General features: G+C 36.2%; 1 protein-coding gene across 4 annotated transcripts in view; it reads left to right on the forward strand.

Annotated features, from left to right (window-relative positions):
* The window catches only part of RAB23 (RAB23, member RAS oncogene family), a 37,126-nt gene extending 12,052 nt beyond the window's left edge, over positions 1-25,074 (forward strand). For 2 of the 4 annotated variants that reach the window (XM_036766133.1, XM_036766134.1), the window contains exons 4-8: positions 1,302-1,387; positions 13,354-13,510; positions 15,753-15,835; positions 21,594-21,686; positions 22,461-25,074. In XM_036766133.1, coding sequence (XP_036622028.1) covers positions 1,302-1,387; positions 13,354-13,510; positions 15,753-15,835; positions 21,594-21,686; positions 22,461-22,600 — 559 coding nt within the window. In that variant the 3' untranslated portion in view covers positions 22,601-25,074. The remainder of the gene's footprint in view (positions 1-1,301; positions 1,388-13,353; positions 13,511-15,752; positions 15,836-21,593; positions 21,687-22,460) is intronic. The other 2 variants (XM_036766131.1, XM_036766132.1) reach the window with 2 other exon arrangements.
* The last annotated feature ends 430 nt before the right edge of the window (positions 25,075-25,504 follow it).

The following is a 25,504-nucleotide window of genomic DNA, read 5'->3' on the forward strand; positions in this document are numbered from 1 at the left end:
CTTCTAGCTGGGGAGATCAGAGAAACCTTCATGGAGCAGGACAGCACATTAATTGGGCCTTAAAGTAAGAAAAATATTTGAGTAGAGATGTGGAAGGAGTGTTTTCAGGTCTGTTGATACAAAAGAATTCATTGTGAAATCAGAGAATAACTAGTAGTTCAGTTTTCTGGGAAGGTAGAATGTGCAGAATATTAAATAGGATAGAAAGCTAAGTCAGAACCAGAGTGTGGGGGGAGCCTTATATTCCAGACCATGGAGTTTGTATTTTAATCCTGTAGGCAGTGAAGCAGCAGAGTGAGAAGAGAAATGTGTGGTAGATGTATTGGGGAGGGTTAGAAACTAGATGCAGAGCAATAATTAAGAGGCTATTAACGGTGGTTTAGGCAAACTGAAATGAGAACTTCAATAAAGGTGGTAGCAGTGTGAAGTAGAAAAGAGAGGAAGGATTTGAAAGAGGTTGTGCTCGTACAGGTGGGAAGACATGGCAATTAACTCTGTAGGAAGTGAGAAAAGAATTAAAGAGGACTCTGAGGAAAAGGAAAAATTCTTTGCTATGGCTCTCTAGGAGGGAGAGAGGAGGTCAGATAAGGGGGAAAGTTCAATGAAGCAAAAACAAAAGATATCAGTAATTTTTTAAAAAGAATTCTAGAGGAGCAGCTAGGTAGTGCAGTGAGTAGAGCACCGGCCCTGAATTCAGGAGGACCTGAGTTCAAATCTAGCCTCAGACGCTTGACACAGTTACTAGCTGTGTGACCTTGGGCAAGTCACTTAACCCCAATTGCCCTGCCTTCCTCCCTAAAAAGAAAGAATTCTGGAATTTCATGCTTGGTTAATGGGTAAGGTAGCAGTACCATGAACCCATATAAATAAGCTTGGAGGAGAAGGACAAGCTTTGGGAGGGATGGGAGTGGTGAAGAAGGTGAGTGTTCAAGGCAAGGGAAGAGAAAAAAATAAAGGCAAGAAAGGGATTCTTAATGAGAGACTTAATGTTAAAGCAACACTGCCAAAGCCTATCTAAAAAGGTAGTTTATTTATTTATTTACTATGTATTTTCTCCCTTTACTCATTCCTTTTTATGTAACAAAGGATTAATTGGAAGCAAAAAATACATATTTGTTAACACATAGTATTAAAAGTGCTCTAAAACTTGTTTAACCTTGACAAGTCTAATTTTACTTTCTAAGTTGGCCGATAGTAAAAACAAGTAATGTTTAAAGAACTTCAGTTTTAAAAAAATCAAAATATTAAATGTCATTGGATTTTTCCACTTAAAATTTGAAATAGCATGTCTTTTATTTCAGAGTTAATGATGAAGATGTCAGGCTAATGTTATGGGATACAGCAGGTCAAGAAGAGTTTGATGCAATAACAAAGGCTTACTACCGAGGTAAATTTTGGTTTTGTTCTTGTTTTGTCCTGTTCTTAAGGATAAATAAGAAAATTCAGTTTTGTTGCCTAATATTTTCTCTTAAGAAATAGTTATAATTTCAAAATACTTTAGAAACCCAAGTTCCTAATATTCTTCATACCTAAGTAGGTGACTAATAGTGCCTCATTTTATAGTAAAAATCATATGAACATCCTGAAGTAATTTTATCTAAATTTTGTAAATCTTAGAAAATCTGTGAATTTTTATTCAAGAAATCAGGACAAAATTTATTTGTCTTTTCCTAAGATATTGGTTCTTACTTAGTAAAAGTAATAGCTAATTATAAGGATACCATCTATCTTTCTCCTCTGCCTTGAAAATATGGGATCCTTTATAAGACCTAGTCTAGTTGTCAAAGTGAATCTTCTGAGGGCAGGAAGTTTCAGAACTGTCTTACCATTAAATACTTAGTGAGGGTCTACTGTTTATTCAATATTATCCAAGGCATTGTGGAAAATACAATAAAAGTATAAGATATTCCCTTTCTACTTGAGAAGATAAGCCTAGTATTCTTGAAATAACTGCAAAAAAAAGGAGAGAGAATATAACTAAGTATTAAATTATATAATATAGACTATAAATAATAAATTCTGAGAAGAGGAAGATAAAAGAGGGTGGAAGGAGCAATAACTACAAGATTAGAGCTTCAAAATAGAGTCAGGAGCTAGTAATAAAACCTTCAGGTCTCTAAATGAGGCTGAGGTGAATGATAATTTCCTGGAAAAATAACCCTTTTATTGTTAGAATTTTAAAATGTTATTTTCTTGGATTAGTATGACTCAACAGTGACTATAATGTGTTTGTAATAACATAGCACTAAGTAAATTTATTTAGCACATAGTATAGTGTAATGCAGTCTATTAACACTAAGTAAATTCTTCAGTCTATCTGTGATTTCATCTCCTCTGTTTGGATACTCCTATCAACTTTTCAGATTTCAGCACATAGTTGTTCTCTTATCCCTTACAGCTCTTGTTCATGTCCTGCCAGCATGTTAGAGGCAGACTGCTTGGTCTTTTAATAATGTTTGTGTACCAGTGTACCATCAAATTGTCTTATCTGTTATGTCTTGTCCTAGCTATATGACTGACTCACCTTGTTTTCTGGGCAGACAGTTCTTGACTTACATCTCTGCTACCACTTCTTGGTGGTGCAGACTTAAAGAATCTCAGAGTTGGAAGGCACCTCAATGGCCATCAAATCCAAAACATCTACAAAAGCAGTCCTTTCTGTAACATACCAGATATGTTCATTCAGTCTCTGCTTGAAGACCCCAAGGAATGGGAGCCCACCACCTCTTTATGGCTTGCTCCATTGCTTCTTTCTCTATTTCTTGTTCCTATATAGTAGAGGTATTCTTTATTTCTGTAAATACTCAATCCATTTCATCTCAGTGATCAATTTTGTTGGTTTATAATTGGGCAAAATTATTTTGAATAATTTCATCTTTATTTGTTCCGAATTCTCCTTTACTTCATTTTTGATTCTGACAGTTTCATTTTTCTCTACTTTTCTGATTGTTTTAGCTAATGTTTTATATTTTGTTAGTTTGTTTAGCTCTTAGTTTTATTTATCAGTTCAGTTGAGGTTTTTTTGTTTGTTTTAATTGTATCTCTACTTTGATTGCACAATTTCCCTTTTTGTGTTTGGTTGGGTTTTTTGATTTGTTGCCATCTTTTTTAGCTCTGTGCCCAATTTAATGACCTATTTTTTTCTTTCTTTGATGAAGTATTTAGAGATATATATTTTCCCCTAAGGAGTGTTTTGGCTGCATGCTGAATGTTTTGGTAGATTGTCTCATCATTGTAATTTTCTTTGATGATGTAATTATCTGTTGTTTCTGATTTGTTCTTTGACCTGCAGATTCTTGAAGATGCTATTTAGTCTCCATTTAAATTTGTATAATTTTTTCAAGTACTCTTTATTGACTGTGCTTTTTATTACATTATGATCATAAATGGGGATTTTTAATATTTCTCCTTTTTTCATTTTTATGTATGAGATTTTTATGCTATAATGCGTGGTCAGTTTTTGTAGATACACCATGCACACCTGAGAAATATGTATACTCTTTTTACCAGAGATCTATCTGATCTAACTTTTATAAAATTCTCTGTATGTCCCTAACTTTTTTGTTGTTTATCCTTTTGTTAGATTTATCTAGTTCTGAAAAGGGTGTATTGAGGTCCCCAACTATAGTTTTGCAGAGCTTTCCCCCCTATAATTCAGTTAGCTTTTTCTTCAGATACTTAGATGCCATGCCATTTGGTACATATAAAGTGTTGGTATTGTTTCATTATTTGTGGTGTCTGTAAGCATAATGTAGTTTCCTGTCTTTTAGCCCATGTCTGTTTTTTACTATTGCCTTGCTACCTTTGCTTTTTAGAATTCATCTCAGGTAAAATCAATTCTGCCCAAGTCCTTCATTTTAACTATTTGATTTTTTAATATTTCAAGTATGTTTCTTATAAACACTTTGTTGTTGGATTCTTCTTTCTAATTCATCCTGCTACTTTCATCTGTTTTATAGGTAAGTTCATCCCATTCACATTCATGGTTACATTGTTAATTGTGTTTTTCACTCCGTCATATCCTCTTCCACTTTTTAATCTTTCTTTACCCTCCTCTTTGCAGAGAAGATGTAAAAGACTTATCCCATTCCTCTATTCTTGTTCCCATCATCTCACCTGGACTTCATATATTGGTTCTTATGCTTTTTCTGTTCTCTTGATTTCTCTTTTATGATGATCCACCCTCCAGAGTTGAAGTTTGGAAGTTTGTGACTGTTCTTCCTCTAGTAACTCTCTTTCTTAAACTTCTTGTCTACTCACCACATGTTTTTCTACACCAAATTCTCCTTTGCCTAGCTCAGATAAGAATGGACGTTCATTAGTTTTCCGCTCCTTTATGTTTATACTTTTCTTGAGCACCCCAGTTATAAGATATAAATTCTCTTTTCTTCATTTCTTCCCTCCTGTATTCTCTTTCTTTCCTTTTTCTTTTCTCTCTTAAAACCAATAAGAAGAAACAAAACTAATCCTCAGATCCTGTGTTTTTCTTTCTTTCTCTGTGGCCTCTGAAGACAGAGCCATTCCAAAAGGATACCAGTCTTTTCTGTCTCTAATAGAATCTAAGCGCTTCTTCATCATTAAATGTATTTACCTTTTGAAGTTTCTCTTATTTTTTTTCTATTTCTTCTTCTATCCAGCCTCAGTTTCTGGATTAGGACTTTTAACTAAAGACCGACTTCACCCCCTTCTTATGCTCTTGGATGGGGCAAGTAGGTTCTGTTTATTCTATACCTTCCAAAGTCTGGATATAGCTGTTCTGGATGTCTTCACTTTTACTTGGCTCCATCCTCTACTTCATTACCTGCCTTCTGGCTCTCTTTTCCATTAGCCCAATGCAAGTCCAATCTCTGTCTACTTCTTGCACAGTACACAATCAGGAATTTACTTTATCCCTTGCATTGGCCTTGCCAGTCTTGATTTGAGGATAGAGATTGGGATGATCTTGGACCTCTTGGAAGGCTCCCTATTGTATACCTTATTGTTAAATTGGCTGTGCCTCTTGCTGCTGCCCTGAGAGTAGAGGGATAAAGTCCTACATGTTGGTGTGGCTTCAGACCTCTCTTTATAGGTCCCTGTTAAGAGCTCCAGTTGGCTTCAGACCCTTTTTTACTAGAACTTGCACTGGCTTCTGATTCCCACATTATTGTCCTTCTCTAAGTGCCTTCCAGCTTCTAATTATCTACGTTTGAAGTCCTGTACTGAATGGTGGAGTTCATGTTGTTTCCCTTCTTTCATCTGGTGTTTGTTAAGTTGGTGCCCTTTTAGATCTGTGCTGGCATGTGTGTGAGCTGGAGTCTTCTAGGGGCTTCCATGTTACAGTCTTAAAAGGAGGTCCGCTACCTTATTAAATTTCATCTTATGGCTTCAGCCCAATTCAGTGGTCTGTCAAAATCCTTTTGGATCCTGAGTATCATCAATTTGTTAGCTTTACGATATCTTAAAATTATCTGAGCTTGCTATCTATGTCTTTATTCAAGTCATGTATGAGTACATTAAACTGCACAGGGCCAAGCATAGATATTTCAGGATGCTCCTTTACAGACCTCCTACTTTTAACCATTAACAATTTCCTTTTGAGTCCTGCCATCTAATCGTCTCAGAATCTATCTCTAATCCACATCTCTCCATTTTGTCCACTAATAATTGTATGATGTGCTTAGCAAGAGCTTGGTTAACATCTGGGCAAACTATATTCACTGCATTCTCATCTACTGGTTGACCAGTCTTGTCAAAAAAGATTAGTATAAACTGGCATAGCCCATTCTTGGTGAAATTGTGCTGGCTCTTTACAATCACTATCTCTCTTTCTAAATGTTTGCCAGCTGTCCTTTCTTTAATAATCATTCATTGCAGGACAAACAGGTGCTTCCTACTCAGAGCATCTAGCTCCTTCCCCTTCAGGTACAATCTCAAATCTTTTTGTAAGCTCTAATTATATAGCTCTCCTTTTCTTTCTTTTCTGTTGTATGCTGTCTCCTCTGCTCATTCTCAGATTCCCTTCTTTGCTGTATTAAAGCTTCATTTCTCTTTACTTTAGAAACCCTCCATTCTCTCTGACAACCTGAAGTATGTTGCGGCATTTTGAGTCCCTGCATATTCTCCAGGAAGATCATCCTACACTTGGAATACAAATAACAGTCACTTGACTGTGGCAGAATTACAAATATTGCGCATTTGATTCAAGGCATTGCACAATTTTCCCTTTCCTCCATGATGATTGAGATTTTCAGCCTTTTTTTTTTTAAACTACTTGTGGGTGTTTACACCTCAATCCTAAGTACCTGGTTAAAACTTTTATAGCTAATTAATACCTCCCTCAACTTGACTGGCCCACTCACCTTCCTTTACTTAGTCTAGATAACAATTTCACATCCACATCTACCTCTCTTACAGCCTGTTATCTCTCACCAATTTGTCCCACCCACCAATCCACTCTCATCAATTTGTTTTATCCTCTTAATTTTCCTTTTCTTATTTACTGTGCCTTTCCAACTGCCTTCTCCTTTTCCATCTTGAATCTACTGTTTCAGGTTCTACTCCCTAGTCTATTTTGATTTGCCTTAATTCTCTTCTTCTGCTCCTTCTCCCATAATCTCCTATAGGAGCTGAAAATAAAATCAAAATTGTAAAAAAAAATTGTAGACTTTATTAATAACTGTTAAAGGTACTGATATCACCAAATTCTCGCTGACGTATGTCTGTATACACTTACTTTTTTTCTTTACTGTGTTTTCGTTGACCTTCAGTTTTGGTTCCTTGGAGTTGTAGCCATATAGCATCTCTGTAAGGGCAGCTAGAAGGCACAGTGGATAGAGCACTGGCCTTGGAATCAGAAAGACTCATGTTCATGAGTTCAAGTCCTGCCTCAGACACTTCTCATTATGTGACCCTGGGCAAGTCACTTAACCCTGTTTGCCTAAGTTTCCTCATCTGTAAAATGAGCTAGAGAAGGAATGGCAAACCACTCTATTATCTTTGCCCAGAAAACCCCCCAAAAAGAGGTCATGAAGAGTGGGACACAACTGAATAACGAAAAGCATCTCTGTAAGAATATGTATACTAAAAGATGGGTTTCAGTTTAATGGAAAAGCTTGGTGTCATTGAAAGTGATGCATAATTTTCTAAATGCAGTCTAAACTATCATCTTCTTATTCAATTTTGCCCTCATCTTAGTGTTCATCTACATTGTATATCAAAACAATATGGAAAAAACAAGCTGTTCATATCCAGCATTATATCAAAGCTTGAAAAAAGGTTATTCTTTGTTAGCTTCCTTTTTCTATGAGGATCATTAGACTAAATTCTTTTTTAAGTTGTTATAAATCTTACTTAGGAAGCTTTATAATGTTCTGGGACTTGATGTAGTCAATACATTATCATCTGTAAACAGGAGTATCTGCAGGGATATTCCACCAACTATAGATAATCCCTTTTCCATTTATACCTTGTGGTCCGATATCGAATATCATTTGTGGAAGTCAGTCTTTTCAGGTATAATCTTTTCTCAGAAGTGAATATGATATAAAAACAAAAGACATCAATAAAACACGTAACAGTTTTTAAGAAAAATAATCTACTTGTCATTGATGAAGAAATTAGTTTTTTATAAAAATATTGATATCAGATTTACCATTATTTTTCCAATGAGTTCATGTGGAAGGGAAAAAGGATTATATAAAAAACATTTTAGAGCATCACCTCTCTTGTTTTCATTTTTACTTTATTCTAGAAAGAAGCTGTTGGTCTGCTATGATTTTCTTTTCACAAGGTGGTGTACATTGTTCTCCCTCATCTTATATTTTTCTAAGTTATAGCAAATTAATTGTTTTAGGTGGATGATAGAACCTTAAATTACAAAGGACCCTGGTGATTATGAAAGTCAAAATGATGCTGATGAGAAAAAGAAGATGGAAGTTAAGTGACTTATCCAAGATTTTACAGCTAGTTATTTGCAGTAGGCATTCATGATTCATTTTATTAAAGTTAATCATGAATTTAAATTTTATAAACTCAATTGTTTACTTTCAGGCCAATACTTTCAGCTACCATAATTAAACTTCATATAAGTAGTATGGAGAAAAGAAAAATTATGTGTAAGTACATAATTTTTGGGACTCAACAAAATCAGGACAGAGGCTAGATCTTACTCCTGAATCAAATTTTTTTCTGATACTTTTGGAAATCAAATCACCTTGTTGGGGTACAAGATGAATCTTTTGTTATTATTAAATTCCATATAATTTGAGATTGTGTTATGGTGGTGTTCTAGAGTTTAGTGTGGTTTTTGAAGGGTTTTTGATACTGCATAATAATTTAAACTATATACAGTTCATAATAGTAGCTAACATTTAGATGTTGCTTTTAAGTTAGCAAAATCCTGCCTCTGACATAGACTAGCTATGTAATCTAGAGCAAGGCACTTAGCCTTTCAGTAACTGAACCAACTTTTTTTTTTAATTTATTTTTTATTACTATGTTATTTTCCCCCAGTTACACATAAAAACAATTTTTAACAGTCCTTTTTAAAACATTGAGTTCCAAATTCTTCCTTCTCCCCTGCCCCCTCATCTTGAGAAGGCAAGCAATTTGATATAGGTTATACAGGTGTAGTCATGCAAAATGTATACATAATAGTCATGTTGTAAAAGAACACATAGGCAAGGAAAAAAAACCTCAAGAAAAATAAAGTTAAAAAAAAGTATGCTTCAATCTGTGTTCAGATACCATCAGTTATTTCTCTGGGGATGGATGCATTTTTTCATCAAAAATCCTTTAGCATTATCTTGGATCATTGTATTGCTGAGAATAGCTGAGTTATTCACAGCTGATTATCTTACAATATTGCTGTTACTTTGTACACAGTACATTTCACTTTGCATCAGCCCATGCAAGTCTTTCCAGGTTTATTCTGAGAGCATCCTGCTCATCATTTCTTATAGTACCTTAGTGTTCCATCATAATCACATACCACAACTTGTTCAGCCATTCCCCAACTGATAGGCTTCCCCTCAACTTCTAATTCATTACCCCCAGAAAAGAGTTGCTATAAATATTTTTGTACATATACATCTTTTTTGTTTTATCTCTTTTGGGGTGCAGACCTAGCAAATGGTATTGCTAGGTCAAAGGGTATGCATGGTTTTGTAGCCCTTTGGGCATAGTTCCGAATTGCTCTACAGAATGATTGAATCAGTTCACAATTCCACCAATAGTGCATTAAAGTCTCATTTTTCCCACCTCCCCTCCAACATTTATTTGTCATTTACCTTTTCTGTCCTATTAGCCAATCTAATAGGTATGAAGTAGTACCTCAGAATTGTTTTAATTAGCACTTCTCCAATCAATACTGAGTTAGAGTATTTTTTTCATATGGCTTTGATTTTCATATAGCTTTGATCACTTCATCTGAAAACTGATTGTATCATTTGATCATTTATCAGTTGTAGAATGGCTCTTGTTTTTATAAATGTGACTCAGTTCTCTATATATTTGAGAAAAGAGGCCTTTATCAGAGAAACTTGCTTCAAAATTTTTTTCATAGTTACTGTTGCTAACTGTATTTCTCTCCATCCTATTCCCTTCCCCATTTATTCTGTTCTCTCTCTCCCTTCACCCTGTCCCTCCTCAAAAGTGTTTTGCTTCTGATTGCCCCCTCCCCCAGTCTGCCCTCCTACTATCACCCCCTCCCCACCCCTGCCACTTTCTCCTATCCCCTTCCTCTCCTTTTTTCCTATAGGGTAAGTAAGATAGATTTCTATACCCAATTGAGTACATGTTATTCCCTCTTTGAGCCAGTTCTGATGAGATGAAGGTTCTCTTCTCCCCCTCATCTTTCCCTCCTCTGGGAAAAGCTTTTTCTTGTCTCTTTTATGTGAGATAATTTATCCTATTCTACCTCTCCCTTTCTCTTTTCCCCCCATATATTCCTCGTTCACCCCTTAATTGTATTTTTTAAGATATCATCTCTTCATATTCAACTCACACTGGTGCCCTCTGTCTATATATACTCTTTCTAACTATTCTAATAATGAGAAAAGTCTTATGAGTTACAAATATCATCTTCCCATGCAGGAATGTAAACTTAATCTTATTAAAAGTCCCTTATGATTTCCCTTTCCTGTTCACCTTTTATGCTTCTCCTGAGTCTTGTATTTCAAAGTCACATTTTCTATTCAGCTCTGATCTTTTCATCAAGAATGCTTGAAAATTGTCTGTCTCGTTGAATGTCATTTTTACCCCTGAAGGATTATACTCAGTCTTGCTGGGTAGGTGATTCTTGGTTGTAATTCTAGCTCCTTTGATCTCTGGAATATATTCCAAGCTCTCTGGTCTTTTTACATAGAAGTTGCTAAATCTTGTGTTATCCTGGTTATGGCTCCATGATACTTGAATTGTTTCTTTCTGGCTGCTTGCAGTATTTTCTCTTTGACCTGGGAACTCTGGAATTCAGCTATAATATTCCTGGAAGTTTTCATTTTGGGATCTCTTTCAGGAGGTGATTAGTAGATCCTTTCAATTTCTAGAATATCAAGACAGTTTTCCTTGTTAAGTTCTTGAAAGATGATGTCTAGGATTTTTTTTATCATGGCTTTCAGATAGTCCAATAATTTTTAAATTATCTCTTCTGGACCTATTTTCCAGATGAGTTGTTGTTCCAATGAGATATTTCACAGTCTTCTATTTTTTTCATTCTTTTGGTTTTGTTTTATTGTTCTTGAATAAAGTCATTAGCTTCCATTTTCTCCATGCTAATTTTTAAGGAATTATTTTCTTCAGTGAGCTTTTGCACCTCCTTTTTCGTTCTCCTCATTGACTTTTTGGACTTCTTTTGCCATTTAGGTTCGTCTATTTTTTAAGGTGTTATTTTCTTCAGTATTTTTTGTGTGTGTCTCCTTTAGCAATCTGTTGATTCATTTTTCATTATTTTCTTGCATCACTCTCATTTCTCTTCACAATTTCTCCTCTACCTATTTTACTTGATTTTCGAAATCTTTTTTAAACTCTTCCATGGCCTGGAACCAATTCATATTTTTCTTGGAGGCTTTGGATGTAGGAGCTTTGACTTTGTTGTCTTCTTCTGGGTGTATTTTGATCTTCCTTGTCACCATAGTAACTTTCGGTAGTCAGAGGTTTTAGTTTTTGGTTTTTTTTTTTTCTGCTATTTGCTCAGTTTCCCAGTCTATGATTTGACTTCTAACTTGTTAAAGTAGAGCTCTGCTTCCAGGGTGGAGGGTACAGTGTCCCAAGCTTCAGAGGGTTCGTGCAGCTATTTTCAGAGATACTTCTAGGCACCTGTAAGTTTTCAGTTCTTCCAAGGTGGTGTGATCTAAGGAGAGGTGTGTTTACTACTCTCCTGGCCCGTGCTCTGGTCTCTGAGTGACCACAAGCACTCTTTTCGTCCTGAAACTGTGAGGAGAGTCCCCGCTCCACTGCTGTCACATGTTCTGCTATGGTGTTGCTCCTTCTCTCCCTGGGACTGCCGCCCAGGACTGTGACCTGGATCCAAGTATTGGCAAAACAAGAGAGTCCTGCCTCAGTACTAGCAAAAAGACCCCATAATTTCCTTCTGGCCAGTTGTTTAACCCCCTTACCGTCTGTAGGCTGAGAGCTCCAGAAGCAGCCACTGCCACTACCACTGCTGATTGAGTGGCTTCTAAGGTATGCTCCTGGTTTGCTGGGATGCAGGTCTATTCTGTGTCTTTGGCATCTGTGGGCTGAGAGGTCTGGAAACCACAGCTGCTGCCAGTGATTTAGTTGCCTCACGGCCTGCTCCAGGTTTGCTGGGGCCTGGTCTGCACTGGGCAGCCTGCACTGGACTGCTCTCTTCTCTTACCCTGGTGCAACAGACCTTTCCTGCTAATTCTCAAGTTGTCTTAGGCTGGAAATTTGTTACATTCTGTCTTTTTGTGGGTTCTGATGCTCTAGAATTTGTTTAGAGTCATTTTTAAAGGTATTTGGAGGGGTTTTTGGGAGAGCTCAGGTGAGTCCCTGCCTTTACTCTGCCATCTTGGCTCTACCTCCCCCAGCTTTCTAAGTTACAGAGAAAACACTGACCTGCATTGGTAGAGGGAGGTATCCATAAAATTTCAGCTCTTCCTGTTCTATCCCCATTCCTTGTTTTTGCCCATAGTTATTAAATATACATCTTGAGCTTCTTAGGAATTTAATTGCTTGTCAGGGGTTAGTATTTTTTTGTTTGTTTTTCAAGGTATATTTACTATTTGCTGAGCTTTAGTAATTTTCCATTTCATTCTAGGTAATTAAAAGTACATGTTAGGAAATCTAACAGTGTTTGGAATTCTTGCAAGTCATTTGTATTCTTTAAACTATATTGTACTTTTAGGAAGATTGAAGAAGCCTACCTAGAGATTTTTTTTCCTACCTAGAGATTTTAATGTTAGCTGAAATATTATCTTTCTACAGTCATGAAATATGTGCATACTTCTGTGGAAACAGGAGGATGAGCTGGCTCACTTGTGACTTCATGATTCCAAGAAGTGATACACTAACACAATTTTTTCTCCACATTATTTATATGAATTTTAATTTTAGTAGCTGTTAATGTATAAACAAGCAAGTGGTTTATTGAATTTAAATCATGGTTAATCTTAAAATAAATTATGAATGCCTATTAAAAATAATTGTATATATCTACTTATACTTATTTGTCACATGTATTTCTCCTAATTTTGTAGGAATACTTTTTCTTTGCATAATTTCCTCATCTTTCCTTGACAACCATTCAGCCTTCCACTGTAGTAGGTAATAGTTTCACTGCTGAAGCTTCCATTTCTACAATCTAATTCCTCTTATTATTATTTTCCATCCCTTTGCTTTATTCATGTTTCTCTAGTGAAACAGAAGCCCCTTTTCTTGTAGCATGTTAAATAGTCAGATTAAAGTTTTGGCTACTAATAGGAAGCTTGGAATGATTCTAAGAAAATGTCTTGGTTTCTAGAAAAAATATTTTTCTTCCACTAGCGGAGCTTTTCTCTCTTCTTGCGTAGCTTCAGTTGTAAAACCCTCTTTTCCCTAGAGGTAGATCGCCCAGTTTTCTGCCCAGTTGTTTTCTTTCTTAAGTGGAGGAGGAGTGAGTTAAGTTTGTACAGGTAAACATGATCTAGACTAATTAGATCATTTGAATGTTTTCCCATAATATAACTCTTGAAATGGAGTTCAGGGCTTGTTAGATTGGGGAGTGGGGGCAGAACAACCCTTTCAACTTTTCTCTTACAAGTATAACCCACTTAAAACATTTTTAATAAGCAAACTTTAGTACAAGTGAAATAAAATCTCCTTTTCCGTGATGATTTCAGTAGTTTTAACAACAGTTTCTGTTTTTGGTATTTGTAGGAGCCCAAGCTTGTGTACTTGTGTTTTCTACTATAGACAGGGAATCTTTTGAAGCAATTTCCAGTTGGAGAGAGAAAGTAGTAACTGAAGTTGGCGATATCCCAACAGTACTTGTACAGAACAAGATTGACCTCTTGGATGATTCTTGTATAAAGAAGTAAGATGGCTGCCCTCTTTTAATTTTACAGAAGTCAAGCATTAATTAAATTTGGTATTACTTATCATTATAAAATTTAGGAAAACTGATTTTAAAGACTACATTACACCAGAAATCAATGTGGACTATTCTCTGTGAATAGCTTGTATAGATACGTCAGTGCTGAATTTAAAAGGGGAGAAAAATTAAATATGTTTTAAGGGGTCTTTTTGCGTTCAGATGTTAGATCCTTTTTTTCCAATCCTTTCTATTTATGGAATTCAAGTAGTGGTAGCTTGAATTTATATTCAATTCATTTTTAATTCAGTAAACATTTATTAAGTACCTATTATGTGCCAGGTACTATGCTAAGTACTGGGAATACAAATAAGAAAAGATAGTCCCTGCCTACAAGGAGTTTCAGTCTAACGGAGGAAGACAACATACCAAAGGGAGCAGGGAGGGATCACCTGGAGATACCCAGCACAAGGGCATGTTGTTCTGTGGAGTCAAAGCCAAGCTATGCAGATGATGGAAAATGGAGTTACCAGGAAGGTTGTGAGCACTAAATAAAGGAAGGCTTTTATATAGTACTTTAAGGTTTGCAGAGCACTCTGTTTGCCAGTAGGCAAGGATAATATGGTTAATATCCTTAGGTTGAAGACATTTTAAAAATGTATTGATATCTTTAGTTTTTATACCACCTTGATTTCTGAATATGAATCTCCTCTACCCAGTGAGTAACCCTGTAACACATAATAGGGGCAGGGGTGGGGAAGCAGTTAAGCCAAATTATTCAACCTATCACCAGTCCGAGGCCAAATTAGTTTCACACCCATAGTGCTCATTTCTGCAAAGAGAAAAGCAAACATATTTTCTCAGTTCTTCTGGGCCAAGCCTTTTCATTATGATTATGTAGCTTCCAGTAGTTGAAGACATTTGAGATACCACAGATTCTATAATACTTTTACTAGATGTTGAAATATTCAATTATTTCAAATGTTTTTAATTCTCAAAACAGTCACTTATTGTTTATTGTGTTTGGTAAGTAAATGAAAGGCAGTATGGCTTAGTGAAAAAATTATTCTGCTCTAACACTTACTAAGTGTATGACCAGATAATTCCATCTTGGCCAAAGTTTCCTTAGCTGGATAATAGAGATAGTGATACCTTTAGTACTTACCTCGTAGAGTGGTTTTGAGGATCAAATAAAACAATATAGGTAAAGTACTTTGCAAACCTTAAAGCACTATCGAAATATCAGAAGTTTTTTTTTGATAAGGCATCTTTCTATGCAGTTTAGAACTATAGAATTCAAATCCACAAATGGAATTTAGCAATCAGCTTGATCCTACCATTAAATAGATTTGCAGAGTATAACTTGTGGTTATTGATAATTCTGAAAAAATCTTGGCTTTGTTTTCTTTTTAAAACAGTTCCCAGTAAAATAAAAATTGGAAGTCCATGTTGGTATCTTTGTTCACGTTGTAATGAAGATGCCAACTTTACCTTTTGCCAAGCAGTATGCTTTTGTGGCCAGAATGAGTATAAGAAATAATTTGAAGCTTTCAGTTTAGTGTGTTGCCTTTTTTCAGAGTGGAAAGAGTTGCTAGTAAGAGTCTCACATAAAATGAAGTGGTACCATACCAGCTATAATGACTTTAGGGTCACAGACATACAGGGTGATGGCTTTGTAGAATTGTTGTTGCTACTGGGGATGGAGAGTGGTGGGTTATACACAAACTTTTGTTTAGGGCTAGCAAAGAGTGAAGAAAGGTGTTACTACTAAAAATTCTGACCCCCATCACTAAAAGTGTAGTTACTCAATTTATTTCATTTAATTGGGTTTCAAGAATCAAACTCTTCTAAAATCTAAAGAGTAAAATAAGATCTTGGTCTGGTCATTTTTCGCAAGTTATATTCAGCAAGTAGTATAAATTTGATAGAGCAGCTAGGTGTTGCAGTGGATAGAACCCCAATACTGGAGTCAAGAAGACCTGAGTTCAAATGCGTCCTCACACTCTTACTAGCTTATGTGACCCTGGGCAAATCACTTAATCTTGTTTGCCTCAGTTTCCTTATCTGTAAAATGAGCTGGAGAAGGAAATGGCAAACGACTCCACTATCTTTGCCAAGAAAACCCCCAAAATAGGGTCATAAAGAGTCATGCACAACTAAAAACAGCAAAAATAAATTTAATAATAATTGTCATATTATAAAATGATGTCTTTGTAAACATTTTCTTTTCTGAATTTATGTGCAGTGAAGAAGCTGAGGCATTGGCAAAAAAATTAAAGTTAAGATTCTACAGAGCTTCAGTGAAAGAGGACCTAAATGTAACTGAAGGTAAATTGCTTTTTAAAAAATTCATTGTAGGGTGTTGATGTTGTTTCATCCTTCCTGTCACTATTCATTAATGTACCTGTCTTTTCACAACTCCTTCAACCTGAATTATAGTATCACTATTGTTAAATATGAAATGTTTTAGTCATATAATCATATTGACCTAATATTTTTTTATTTTGGTGCTTATTTAGCCATAACATATCTGTTTTTTCTTTAAACAAACCAGATATTTTAAACAAACCATGTTTTCTCTTTAGTTTTGTAGTTAGCATACAGCATACATCATTAAACAATATTTGAAAACAAATGTTGGTTCTTTTAGTTGGTGGTAGATTGATATTATAAATGCATATTGCAGTGTATATAATGTATATTTCTTCTGAACATGTACCTTTTGTGGACTTTTGTACCAAAGATTACTGAACTGCTTTAAATTCCCACCTAGTTATTTGCTGCCACATCAATTTCTTATAAGTAAATGGCATTCAAGAAAAGTAATAGAATTAGCATAGCGGATTCATTATGTATTCCCGAACTTGTCCTTCACTTGGATAGCTCTCTAGGGTAGGTTTAGTCTTCAGTCTGGACAGTTTTCACATATTTAAAGCAAATACTTAAGAGTGAATCCATTTTGAGATCGTAAATATCAGTTGTGTAAATACTTAAAGAAAAGGGTTAAATGTATGCCAGTTTGTACTCTAACCAATGCAATTATAAAGATTTGAAGTCCTGTCCAGGTGTTTTGTATACCTTAGCTGTAAATATTTCAAGACAGTTAACCTCCTCTCCATTCCTGCAAGTCCTGTTCACCCCCACCTTAGCTCCAAGGCTCTACTTCTCTAGGTTAACTGTCCCAACTGATACTCAGTTTGATGGCAGATCGTGGAGGGGGGGAGGTTAGAAAAGATTTGTAGTCTAGATTGAAATTTTATTTATATCCTAAACTCATCAGGCAGGGGTTTGTTATGAACTAAAAATATGATGCAATAAGCATTTATTAAAGGACTTATATATACAGAAGACTCTATTAGACAATGAGATAAGTTTAGAAAAGACATGGAGAAGGAAATGGCAAACCATTCAGATAAGACGTGGCTCCTACATTTGGTGAGCTTAGTCTAGTAGGAGGATTAGCCATAGATATAGCTATACACAATAGAAAATGATGAACATGTTAGAAAGGAACAAAATAAATTGCTACAAGAGAACTGAAGGAAAAGGTCATTGTCAACCAGGGAAAATTAAGTAAGGCTTCTTGGAGGTGGAAATATTTAAGTTGGATTTAAGTGCTTAATCAATAAGCATCTATTAAGCTTCTCCTACATGCTAGGCACTGGGGATGCAAAACCAAAAATGCCCCTCAAGGAGATTATATTCTATTTGGGGAAAACTTGTAACACATATAAGCATATACAAAATAGTTGGGTTTTTTTTTAATCAAAGCTGTGATTTTATCAGTATAAGGAATTTCTGATGAGAAAAAATCTCACACACACACACACACACACACACACACACGTGTGCGCGTGCGCGCGCGCACACTTGTTGAGTATGTGTCAGAGATGGGATTTTGAACCCAGATCTTCCTACCTCAGAGGTTGACTCTACTCCTTCCTAAACCAGATTGCTTCTGTTGTGAATAAATACTTACAAAAAAGTGGAGGTGAGGGCATAGTTTCAAAAGCTGTGGAGATGAGGAAAGGACTCATATACAAGGTGGTACTTGAACTGAGCTTTCAAAAAATTGAGAGAGTCTAAGATGAGGAATCCTCTAAAAGCATGGAGGCAAGGATGTGAGGAATAGGAAAAAAATGTCACTTTGATTGGACTATATTAATTTTAGAAAGTGGGATAGTGAGTAGCTTAGAAAAGCAAGTTGGAGCTACATTGTAGAAGGCATGTGGTACTACTTCAGCTCCCAGCACTCATCGCCTCAATGAACTGCCTAAGCCCCTGAGAGAAGTTCTCTCTGAAACCTCTTTGGATAATGAAAACCTAGCTGAACTCATTGCTCATTAATTAACATAGCCCACCCCAGGTCATACCTTCCTCATCTCTGTGATTCTATACCCCTAGATTGTCATCGTTCAAACCCTGTCCTCCGTCACCTAGTCACCTAATCCCTCATTCCCATTCCCCTCATCCCAACTCCCACAACATCCCACTCTAAAGCTATCCTCCCCTTCTGCTATGTCCAACAAACTTACTTTCATCTTAAATTTTTTTTCTTTTCCCACTCCTTCCATCTTCTGAGTCTCACAGAGACCTGGCCACCTCCTATTTACACAGTCTCCCCTTCTAGCACAATCTACACTTTAATTTATTTCTTCTGACTCACTGGTCGAGGTAGGGGAGTTGGACCACTCCTAGCTCCCCATCGCTACTTTCAGCTGCACCCTCTACCACATCACTCAGTAACCTCCCCTTGTTTAAGGTTCACTCAATCTGTATCTGGCACTCAAACAAAATGCCGGTAACTGTTGCCTACTGACCTCCAGGACCCTTTTCCTCTTTCCTCAGAGTTTAGTACTTGGCCCATGGTCTTTCTCTCATCCTCAGCTCCTGCCCTCATACTAGGAGACTTCAACATACATATTGATACTTCCTTAAAAACCCTAACCCAGGGGTGGGGAACCTGTAGCCTCGAAGCCACATGTGACCCTTTAGGTCCTCCTCAAGTGTGGCCCTTTGACTGAATCCAAATTTCACAAAACAAATCCCCTTAATAAAAGGATTTGTTCTATAAAACTTGGACTCAGTCAAAAGGCCACACCTGAGGACCTAGAGGGCCACATGTGGCCTAGAGGCCAAAGGTTCCCCCCACCTGCCCTAACCTCATGGTTCTTCAGCTTACTCATTTCATATGACCTACTCCTCCACCCCTACCTCAACCACATACAAAGGTGGCCATGCCCTTAGTCTTGCCATCATTCACAAATGCACCACTTCCTTGTTTATGAAATCCCCTTATCAAGTCACAATCTATTGTCATTCTACTTCTTCCTCTGCCTTGAAATCCCAAACTCTGTTCTTCTATACTATTACTTCCATTCCTTCAACCCTTCAGTTCTTTCCCAGGTTATGCCTGTCAGTAGCTATACTTTTCCTCCCTTCCTCATTTTGAGCCCTTGACTGTCTAGACTGTCCTCTTGTGTCCCTTGCCCCTTTATTCCCAGTCTTCCCCTGCCAAGCTTCAGCCCGGGATTACTCTCACCATCCACTTCCTTTGCACCTAGACACATGTTTCTGAATAAAGCTAAAGAAAATCATGAAACCATGCTGACTAGGTCCATTGCAGGTTTATGTTACATAACCTCAACGGAGCCCTCATTTATTTTCCAAGGCACTACCTCCCTAATGAACTCACTATCCCATTCACCATAGCAGATCTTCCAAACCTTTTCATCTCTCCTTAAGTCTATCATAGTTCCCCCTAAGCTCAGAACTTTATCTCATATTTTTGGGGGAAAAAATGATACCATTCTCCAAGAGTTCCCTCTTCTTTTCTCCCCCTCATCTCACATCACCCAGATGCCTTCTACCTCTCTCTGTTCTTTCAACTTATCTCCCATGAAAAGTTGGTCCTTCTCCTTGCCAAGGCATACTCTTCTACATGAACAAGTGATCTTATTCCAGCCCTTCTTCTCCAGCAGGCTGTTCTTTCTGTCATCCCCACTCTCACTTTTCTTCAATCTGTGTTTACCGGCTGCTTCTCTACTGCCTTCAGATATTCCCATGTCACCTCTGTCCTCAAAAACCTTCACTTGATCCATCCATCCCCTCTAGCTTTTGTCTCATATCTCTTCTCCCTTTTATGGCTAAACTCCCTGAGCAGGCCATCTACAATAGCTACCTCTACTTCCTTTCTTCCCACACTCTTTTTAACTCTACCATCTGCCTTATAACCTCATCATTCAACTGAAATTGCTCTCTCCAAAGTTACCAATCTTTTAATTGCCAAATCTAGTGACCTTTTCCCAATCCTCATTCTTCTTGAACTCTCTGTAGCCTTTGACGCTGTTACCCTCTTGATACTTTCTTCTTTCCACATTCTGTCACTCCATACAGATATGGCATAATTGGGATCTTTCGTTTTTAAAAAAGTGGAACTATTTAGAGACATCAAGAAATAATTATGAGCCCTCATAGTAATGTTTGTTATCCACTCTTGCTTAATAATATGGAATAATTGCATAACAAGAGAATACTTCACTTCTTGATGGGTGACCATAGTTATTGTCTTCTGGACTCAGTCTCTTCTAAAATCTCCAAAAGTTGTTTGATCCAGACCAAATACAGAGGTACTCACTTATATTAAGCTTGCGCTCATCGCCAGAGCCCTAGTGTAGTAAATTATCATAGAATCATATGTTTAGAGCTGAAAGTTACCTCAAATTATCAGATCTAATCTCTTCATTTTACATATGAGGAATCTGAGGCCCACAGAATTGAAGTAACTTGCTCAGCGTCAAAAGAGAGGATTTAAAAATCCCCAGATTTTCTTGACTCCCAAGTCCAGTGTTCTACCCACATACTACATTGACTCTCTAAAATATGCATCAAGAAATAGAGATAAGAGGGAAGCAACTACCATGTGCCAGGCCTTCTGCTAAGTGCTTTACAGTTATTTGATTCTTACAGTCACCTTGGGCTGTTATCATCCCCATCTTACAGTTCAGGAAAAACTTAGGCAGACAGGTTAAGTGACTTGCCAAGGGTCAGATTTGAACTCAGGTCTCCCAGACTCCAGGCCCAGCATTCTATCCACTGTGCCTCAAGCTTCCTGTAAGGACCTGGGATTTCACAGATCTAAGGATGTCTCATGAGAAACTATCATTTCAGGTTGGCACCTTGTCTATGATTTACAGCCTTTGTTGCCCAGAGTAGTAAAAGGTTAAGTGATTTTTCCAGGGTCACACAATGGATATGTTCTGTTTCACACTCAGGTACCCTGCTTCTGCAAAGAAGTTGGGGTGAGGGTAGGCAGTTGTCTTCTTAAATCTCTTCTATGAGACCGATTTTTATTGCTGTAGTTTTTCAGCATTGATTTGTCATCATTGTATACATTATATGACACTGTCTTTCCATGCTTCTCTGTATTCTCTGTATAAATGTAATGACATTTATAATTTCTCATAGCATAATAATATTCCATTACATTCATGGACCATAATTTTTGTGGCCATTCTATAATTTAATCAAGTAAGCATTTACTGTAGTTCTTTACCACAAATCGTGCCACTATAAATATTTTGGTATGTATGGGGTCTTTTTTTTTTGTCATTAATGTCCTTGGTATACATAGCTGGGTGGCACAGTTGATGGAGTACTGGGCTTGGAGTCAGAAAGACCTGATTTCAAATTTGACCTCAGATGTTTACTAGCTATGTGACACTGGCAAGTCACTTAACTTCTGTTTGCCTTAATCTACCACAGAAGGAAATGGCAAACCAGTCCACTATCTTTGCCCAGGGAACCTCATGGACAATATGGTCCGCAAGGTCATGAAACATCAGACACGACTAAACAACAAAATACATACCTAACAGTGGAACCACTTGGTCAAACTATCTCACCATTTTATTCCCTTTGTACAATTCCACATTCACAATGGTTGGTTGGATCTATTCACTGCTTTACCAGAAGTGAATTGGTGTGCCCCTTCTTCTACAACTACTCCTCTGCTGACTGTAATATTATTGTACATGTGAAATATTTTATTCATATAATATTGACTGAATTTTTTTTTGCATTTTAGTTTTTAAATATTTAGCAGAAAAATATCTTCAGAAGCTCAAACAACAAATAGCTGAAGACCCAGAATTAATGCATAGAAGTAGTAACAAAATTGGTAAGTGCTAAACATGAAATACCAGATTTCATAACCTTATTTTCCATCTTGTTTCTTCATTTAAGTGACCATTTACCTTTTTTAAAAATAGGTTCATTTTCCCTTTGTAAAATGTAAGTAGGAAAGTACAGACTTAGTGGTGTTTAAGTGTAAGATAAAGACATAGATTCCGTGAATTACATATATTATGCAGTTAGCTGGATTTTATTTCTTTGGATTTCTTAACACATTTGAAATGTGAACAGTAGAGATATGTGAAATAGCTCAACTTTATTAAAGAACCTTCATATAATCTTAATTGTCTTTTTGCAGGTAAGAACTTTACTGCTAACCCATTTTAAAATTATTTTATCTAAGACAGTAGAAATTAGGCCACTTGAATTTTTTTTCAGTCTATCCCCCAGTTTCCTATCACGTACATGTTATGTAAGCAATTTTGTATCCACTGTTTAGTTTTTGTGGGAATAGTTTATATTGAAACCAAGTTTTAGATCCATAGTATCTTTCCTAATGTTCAAGTAAAATTAAAAACAAAAGCTATCACTAACATTTTATAAAGTTAAACTCTCCAAACATATTTTAATCTAATCAACTGCCCTTCAAAACTAGCACCTGAAGTTTGGGGATAGAAAAGATAATTCAGAATATTAGAATTAGCATTTTTGAAAATCACATTTACTAATAATAACAGTCTGAGCTTTTTTTAGTCGGATGATCAGCGTGCCGCCTAGCTGGCCCAGAATAATCTGTGCATTTTCCCTTCACTTTATATAGGTGTCTTTAATACAGCTGCTGGAAGTCACTCTGGCCAGAATTCTAGCACACTTAATGGTGGAGATGTCATCAATCTTAGACCTAACAAACAGAGGACCAAGAAAAACAGGAGCCCTTTTAGCAGCTGCAATATACCCTAAAGCCATTTTGGGGACCAAGGAGGGAAAAATTGGATTAGGCTGTGCAATGAAGGTATGCACTCAGCTGTAATGGTATGTTAATGCGTTTTCTAGCAGACTTTGCACCTACTGGATCTCTGATAGAAGTTGAATATTAAATATTGCTGCGGCAATGTTCTTTAGTGTGTACAGGGAGACCTCTGGTGGCAAAATGGGAATCATTGCTACCCCTGTACACTCATTTTAATTTTTATATAGATATATATACATACACACAGACACACACACACACACACACACACATATATATATATAATTAGACGATGCTTCTCCTGTTTTGAAGGGACATTTTAAAAATATGAAAAACAGGTTTTGCTGAATTTCAAAGGATATTAAAAACACAATGTATAATAAACATTGGTACAGATCTTCATATTAAATATGGACCAAATGATGCAGCATTTTTTAATGGAATTGATCAGTCAGCCTTTAGGGAAAAGTAGTATTGAATCTTGATATCTTGGATCTAAAGTAATACTGAGGGGCAAATTTTAAATCTTGCCTGGACAGCATTAGTGTATTGGCAACTTTACTCGTGCAATATCTGTATAATATGTGAATGTTATCAGAGGTATGCATGTAGATATCTGGTACTAAAGTTAAGCTGAATATAAGTACAGTATTTCACTTAAAGACACTAAGTTTCTGATCAACATGCATAAAACACTGCTACTACTGCTACACACACACACACACACACACACACACACACACACACACACTCTCTCTCTCTCTCTCTCTCTCTCTCTCTCTCTCTCTCTCTCTCTCTCTCTCTCTCTCTCTCTCTCACACACACACACACAAGTAAGAAATTCCAAGCCTGTACTCTGCAAAATGAAATCCCTTCTTCCTGTACTTGGGTCTAAAAAATTCATTGTGCCAAAAAAAAAAAATGTTTTCTTGAGGGGAAAGCTTCAAACTATCTTACTTTTTATTGACTGATGATGTCTTTTAAAAAGTTTTCCAGTCTAAAAAGTTGTATAAAAAGAGGAACATAATTCAGTAATACTGAGCTTATTTCAGGCTAATAGTATTGCTTTTTAAAATGTGTAATAACTAAATTTTTCACATGATCATCTGTAATAGTGATGCACTTATACCATCACAGGTTGGCAGAGTATCTATTAAGATTCATGAATATCTGTAGTTATCCATAAGATTCTGCAAAATTATATGCCATGTCTAGCATATTTAGCTTCTGGCCAAGTTCCAAATTAAAAACTTTGAATTTATGAGCATATAAGCATATGAGCATATATGAGCAAATAAATCTCAGCTTAAAAAATTTTAATTCCACAAAAGGTATCTTTTTTTTTACAGATTCTTTTTTAATGGCCAACATCTCAGAACCATCCCTTTATTTATACAGTTTGTAAGATGTTTTAAGCTTATCCCTTGAGAATTTGTATAGTAAAATCTCAAATTTATATAGCACCTTTCTTCTGGAAAGCTCCATTGGCAGAAAATGCAAAAATAATTTCCTGTAAGAAATATTTTAATATTGTAAGCAGTAAGTGCCAGAGTATAAAAATTGTGAGTAGAGACTATTTACTTAGATAATGTATATATCCTATTAATATTTGTCATTATAAGTTAATGACAAATGTTAACAGGCTTGTTTACTCTGTCTGTATACCATTTTAACATAGTCAGATGTTAGAGGATTCTACAGTGGTACTAGGAAAGAAGGTTTCTTGAAAAATGTAAATGTCCTGAAATCATTTTACATTTACTTGTACTTTGTATTTGATTTTTTTTTTAAGAGAACTTACTGTCCCAGGTTTTCATATGGTATGTTTGATATTTTAAGGCAGCATGGTATGTTAAGATAGAGAACTAGCCTTGGAGTCTGGAAGGTCTCAGTTCAAGTCCTGCCTATGCCACAAGTTGTTTCTATGACCCTCAGCAAATCATTTAACCTCTCAAAGCCCCAGGCAGTTCTCTAAGATCATAAATTACAGAACAATTACAGACCTGCTTTGATAGAGGGTATTTGCTAGCTGGGAGTGCTAAACTGGAAGTATCATACTCTGCCTGCAACATTGCAGGGTGGGCTCCCTCTCCCCAATCAGATAATAATGTAATTGGGATATTTAACAAATAAAAATACAGTAAAACGTAGACAGTGTTAATTTGTGGTTTTCTAAGTCATTTTGCAGCCAGCAGGAATCCTTTTCTATTAGAATTTGACACCTCTTCCCTAAAACCAATGAAATCCTAGACTAACAGTTTGGAATTTTCGTGGGCATCCTTTTGCCAAGTGGTTATCTGCTCTACAAACACTAAAATAATCTGGAGTTTGTCAATTAACATAGTAATAAAATACTTAATTCTTGTAATTGTAGTTGTCAATAATACATAGCCCATTGCTGGCAGTGGGACATGCATTGAAGAAAACCTCAGTCCCCAACATTAAACATTTCATATTTGCTACAGTGTTTTGTCTTTCCTTATATAATTTCTTAGATCAGAGTCTTTTATTTTTTTGTGGGAAATTATCTCAGTTTAATAAAATCATTCATCATATATGTATGTACACACACACACACACACACACACGTGAAAACATCATATTGAATTTGTTTCAGGTAGCAGCAATTGAGTATATGTGTTCTTTTTTACTCTGCTATATAGTAAATGCACATGCTGATGAGGGTTCCAGTTTATCCATAGTCTTTTTGTAATAAGATTTGATGCATTTTTTTTTTTTACCAAAACAGAAGAGCATTCATTTGTACTACTATACTTTTGTCTTACTATATCAGTCATCACTTCAAAATGCAATCTTGGCTTCAATTTTGTAATAGGATAAAAACTGCTTAAATCAGATTGTGAAAACATTTCCCAATTTAATTGAGCTTTAAA

This window comes from Trichosurus vulpecula, chromosome 7, assembly GCF_011100635.1.
Source record: "Trichosurus vulpecula isolate mTriVul1 chromosome 7, mTriVul1.pri, whole genome shotgun sequence".
NCBI lineage: Eukaryota > Metazoa > Chordata > Mammalia > Diprotodontia > Phalangeridae > Trichosurus > Trichosurus vulpecula.